The 5,711-nt window shown below is 36.2% G+C and overlaps 1 protein-coding gene across 6 annotated transcripts in view; it reads left to right on the top strand.

The window, feature by feature from the left end:
- The first annotated feature begins 259 nt into the window (after positions 1-259).
- LOC110448156 (ataxin-2-like protein) overlaps positions 260-5,711 on the top strand; it is a 45,176-nt gene continuing 39,724 nt past the window's right edge. For all 6 annotated transcript variants that reach the window (XM_021494254.1, XM_021494251.1, XM_021494252.1 and 3 more), the window contains exons 1-2: positions 260-557; positions 5,146-5,188. In XM_021494254.1, coding sequence (XP_021349929.1) covers positions 505-557; positions 5,146-5,188 — 96 coding nt within the window. In that variant the 5' untranslated portion in view covers positions 260-504. The remainder of the gene's footprint in view (positions 558-5,145; positions 5,189-5,711) is intronic.

Here is a 5,711-nt window from a genome sequence, read left to right as displayed (position 1 = left end):
ATTTTTCTCATTTTCAATTTTGCACATAACACGTTTGCGGTGTTGCGGCAGGTTCGTATGATGACCACGAGCCCAATCACATCTCACGACAAATTAAAAGCTCGCAGCAAAACGTAGTTCATAAGATGTGTCAAAACATTTGCGTTCCTTACCATATTTACAAGGAAATGTTGCAAAATTATTAAAAGATAAATATAAAAATAATATTTTTTTAAATTATGTCTCATATCAGTTGAGAAACATCTCATTTCCTGTGTGAAAAAGTAGTTCCCGTCTTCTCCGATAGGATATCACAGCGCCTTCTACATTCTGAAGTAGGACCCGTGAATATTGAAAAATCGTCGTTTTAACCATCATTGAAGTGAATATAACACTAGTTGTGTTGTTCGGGACAAACATCAGATAGGAAACAAAAAGTTTACCGCAACGGCGTCAGTATGACCCGCACCTGATCAACTTTATTCACTCTCAAACATTCTTGACAGCCTGTCCTCCAAAGGCTACATGATGAGTACACAGAAGAAAAATAAGCGAGGGCAAACTGCTGGTGCAGCCAGGTTTGTACGGTTATTATTGGTTATTAGAATAATTTCTTCGTATTCTTTGAAAAATGTGCTAGCTTTCCCTCATGACTGACATAGTCACGCGATTGATCGGACATGTTTAGACACACATTCTTGGAGTTCATTTCAGGTGAATTTTTAGATCGGGGTCAATGAGATGATGCACCATGATGAGGGTTTACCAAAATCTATGAGGGCACAGGAAGCTGGAACTTATCATTGGATATTGACGAGGAGGATATCCATGACACATCTTCATATTTTTTACTCAGCTTTGTAATTTTACAACGGAGGCTTACATTGTTACCTTAGTTCATGTTGCTGTTTTGTGAGGTTTTCTCATGTCACATGTCATAATCATTTCTGAAAAATGTGCATTTGTGGTGTGAATGTTTGCACAACAAACAGGCATGCAGGTGGTGGAAAATGGCAGTATTTTACTAAAAATATATATTCCGAACTGTAGATATGGTATTTTTCGGTAGATGTGCACAGATATTTGCATTTGAACATTATGTATGCAGTCCAGTAAGGTTTGACAGACAGATCAATCTTTACTGCTAATCTGATAAAAAGTAAACTGGCATTGGTTTGCATATTCAATTTAATCTAAAAATAGAAAACCACAGAATGATATCAGTCCACCATGCTTTTCATCTTCTTGTTGATGAAAGACAAGAAATCTTGCATTATGTTTTAAGTACACTACAACCAAACCTGTCAGGTGTGCATTTTCTTGTAAAGGATACACGTTAATTTCGAGCACAGTGACTAATGGGACACAGATATCTAATTCTGGATTCATGCTTTTCCTATGGGACTCGCTCACAAGTTGAGTACCCAATGCAATATAACTTATCTACTAGTAATGGGACTCATCAACATTCTGAAAATGATGTTAAGGACTGAAAACCTCCAACAAAAATCACATTGGCAACAGTTTAATTGTCAGGGTTGGAGGGTTTGAACTGTTGCAAAGGGTTTTGGAGATTACAAAGGAGGAAGCATTCAACATGGACATTCCTAGACTCCAAAGGATAATGAAAAGTCAGTAACAAGCAACAGAGTTCATGCCCAGCAAAAAATCACCACATGACCAATATGATAATATTTTTATAGCAATAAGACAATGTGAAGTACAAGACGATGCAATTTTCAAATCGGAACAAAACCTTTGGTCTTGTTTTAGCATGCAATCAACCCAGTCCATATCCATTTGTACACTTTTAAAATTTATGCATTAAATTTGGACATGAAAATAACTCTGAACTCTATAAGATGCCATCCTGAAGTTCACCATATATATCTGTTCAACAACAGACATATATCATATCATGTTAGTAGCCAGACCAGAGCCTTACTTACATATATCATATGTTAATAGCCAGAATAGAGCCTTACTTACATATATCATATCATGTTAGTAGCCAGACCAGAGCCTCACTTACATATATAATATCAGGTTAGTAACCAGACCATAGCCTTACTTACATATTTCATTTCATGTTAGTAGCCAGCCCAGAGCCTTACTTAGATATTTCATATCATGTTAGCAGCCAGACCAGAGCCCTACTTACATATATAATATCAGGTTAGTAACCAGACCATAGCCTTACTTACATATTTCATTTCATGTTAGTAGCCAGCCCAGAGCCTTACTTAGATATTTCATATCATGTTAGTGGCCAGACCAGAGCCTTTCTTACATATATCATATAATGTTAATAGCCAGACCAGAGCCTTACTTACATATATAATATCATGTTAGTAACCAGACCAGAGCCTTACTTACATATATCATATCATGTTAATAGCCAGACCAGAGCCTTACTTACATATATCATGTTAGTAGACAGACCAGAGCCTTACTTACATATATCATATCATGGTAGTAACCAGACCAGAGCCTTACTTACATATATCATGTTAGTAGACAGACCAGAGCCTTACTTACATATATCATATCATGGTAGTAACCAGACCAGAGCCTTACTTACATATATCATGTTAGTAGACAGACCAGAGCCTTACTTACATATATCATATCATGTTAATAGACAGACCAGAGCCTTACTTACCTATATCATATCATGTTAGTTGCCAGACCAGAGCCTTACTTACATATATCATATCATGTTAGTTGCCAGACCAGAGCCTTACTTAAATATATCATATCATGTTAGTAGCCAGACCAGAGCCTTACTTACATACACATATCTGGATCTGCTTCTACTTTCACAGGTTTTCCTGATTCGTTTCCGTGTTTAGACTTGTTATTTCTGAAAATAAAGCTTTGTCTTTTCATGTGATAGAGTATTGAATATTTTTCATTTGTTGGAGTTTGATACTCCCGCTGAAAGAAACGCATGCAAATTGACACTGGATGCCAGATGTTCTTGTTTGATAGTCCCGGTGAAGGTCATGCTGCATTCAAATTGACACGGACTATGTCCAGGATTAGGGCAGTCATCGGAATAATTTTGACTCAACCTCAAAATCAGCAGGAGCTGCTACTCCCGCTAAGGAATTGGTTTAGATTAACTGGTGTACAGGATCATTATTACAAAAAGTATCAAGCTTATTTACAACTAAGTCTGTGTTGCGTGAGTGGTATTTGAACCAGTGTGTATTTTTAGGTCACCTGAGCTTTGCTCAAGTGACCTATTCTAATCGCTTTCCATCCGTCATGCGTAAACTTTTTACATTTTCAACTTCTTCTCAAGAACCAGTGGATTTTTTTCAAACTTGATCAGAATCATCCTTGGTAGATGAGGCTGTAAAATTGGGATTCCTACCCCAACCTCTGGGGCCAGGGCGGGGCCCCAAAGGGAAAATTAACCAATATTTCAAAAATCTTCTTCTCCACACTCAGAGGTACTATATCCATTCATTTTCTCTGCATGGAAAGAAAATCATCAGGGGCTTTATTTAAATCGTAAATTTCAGAACCCCTGAGCTATTTGTTCTCCCTTGGGGAGGGGGTAAAGTTTACTATAGTTTATATAGGGAAATAACACGGGAGGGTGTATATTGTATCCATTTTCAGCAGAAAATTACTCAAACTTAGTCAGAATCATCTTTGGTGAATTAGAGTATTACTTTGTAAAATTGGGATTCCTGCCCCATCCCCAGGGGCTAGGGCGGGGCCCCAAAGGGAACATTTTATAATATTTTTAAATTCTTATCCTTTGATGACATGACAAGTATTGTATTTCACTTAGTTTACATGCTGATTTCCACATCACATCTAAACAATAAAATAAAGCTACCAGTACCTATGATATAACTCAGGTGACCGCTAAGGCCCTTGGGCCTCTTGTACATATAAACAAATCGGAGCAAAGTGGTGAGGAACTTAATTCCATTAGCATTATAGAGATGATCACCGATATATTCAACTGGTTCTACAGAAGACAAGGATAGCAGCATATTGTCAGGACACTTGATGGTCTTGGTTCCTGATACAGAAGATGGTAACAGCCTATTTCAGTCCAAAATCAGGTGTCATATTAATTGTGCTTTCCCATCAGATCATACAAGTTCCAGATACATGCAAAGGAACTATATAAAACCTGATGTTGCCGACTGTAAATAAACTATACAACAGGTTTTCACTCAATATGATTGGGAAAAGATTTATATTAATTGTTTCATGACACTGACACAAGTTAGAGATTATATGTACCAAGATCTTGGTCCAGAGCTATCTAGCCAATCCATTATCAGAATTGTGATTTCCTTTGAAGCACCACATGTTACTACACTCTGTACATGTTTCACCGAATTCCAAGGAGATGTTGCCACCCATGTAGCTCTATTAAATGCATTGTTTTTTTGCCTTATGCAACACCTGCTGGATTTTTATCTGTTGAAAACTTTCTACAAGCAGTGTTCATAAAGATTGTTTACTGAATTTGACAACATGTTGATCAATATCACTGATCAATAATCCTGTTCGACTTTACAGGTAGATTTAGTTCATTGCATTTAAATGCTAAAACTGTAAGGGTTGTAAATACAATCTTTCAGACATTATTTGATATTAAATGAAAGAGGAGGCAACTCAATAATTAATGAATTATGCTAAATTATAAAGTGTCTTCATGGCTTTGGTGTGAAATTGTCTCAGTGATATGGTACTTTTCTATTAAATGAATTTAAAGTTTATCTTAATCCTGACCATGAACTTGTGTCTCTGTACAGCTGCCTCGAGCTCCAGTTGTTAAGATTTAACCTTTTGTTTTATTCCTTTATATGTATATGAACAAAAAACCGTACAACACGATACATTTATGACAGACAATATTAAATAGATCTAAGTACCTGTCCTGTGAGTGATGAGGATCCTTATAGATAGTGCCAGCATTGTCCAACTGAAGTGTGGCATTATAAAGGGGTTTGGTGATGTATTGAGGGAGACATACGAAAGAATTGCTAAAATAAAGACATCGAGTGACATTGAAATATATGTTAACTGTATTAGCATATAGTGACAACAAAACCAAGGGCATTATATCAAGATGTTCCTGTATATGTTGTCAGTTTACTTGTTCTAATTCTGTGTACTGTTTTCCATTTGTAGGGGTGGAAGGCAAAGAGGAGGTGGATTTGACAAGAACATCATTGTAAGTTTTCATCTTGTTTACAACTTGTAACCTGAATGTTGTATAGTTTAGAACCTCAACCTGAAGGCGTTTATTGTGTAGTGCTATAATGGCACTTTTGCAATAGAGTAATCAATATATCTATTCTTAGATCTGTCTATAAAGGGTTTACTCAGCATGATTCAGTTTATAATGCTAATCAAAAATATTCTTTCCAAACTTAATAATGCATGTATGTGAGTTAACTATATAGATGTATGAATTTCCTAGTGGTGCCATTGGTCACAAACAAGCATTGCATCTCTAATGTGATTGTGTTGAGATTTCTTGATTAGACTTCACTTTACTGTTCATTGATCTGTGCATGTTTTTCTTGCATGCATGTAAATTGCCCTTCAGCGTTGTTAAGGTCAAATTATATTGTTTTGACATCATCAACTTCTGAAGCATCTATAGAATATGAATTCTTCTTACTTGATGTTTTTGGTAATCAGAAGACTTCCATATTCTTTAACCAAATCAGTTAATGGGATATGACATTGAA

Source organism: Mizuhopecten yessoensis, unplaced genomic scaffold, assembly GCF_002113885.1.
Source record: "Mizuhopecten yessoensis strain PY_sf001 unplaced genomic scaffold, ASM211388v2 scaffold3853, whole genome shotgun sequence".
NCBI lineage: Eukaryota > Metazoa > Mollusca > Bivalvia > Pectinida > Pectinidae > Mizuhopecten > Mizuhopecten yessoensis.
This window is presented reverse-complemented; position numbering and strand designations above follow the sequence as displayed.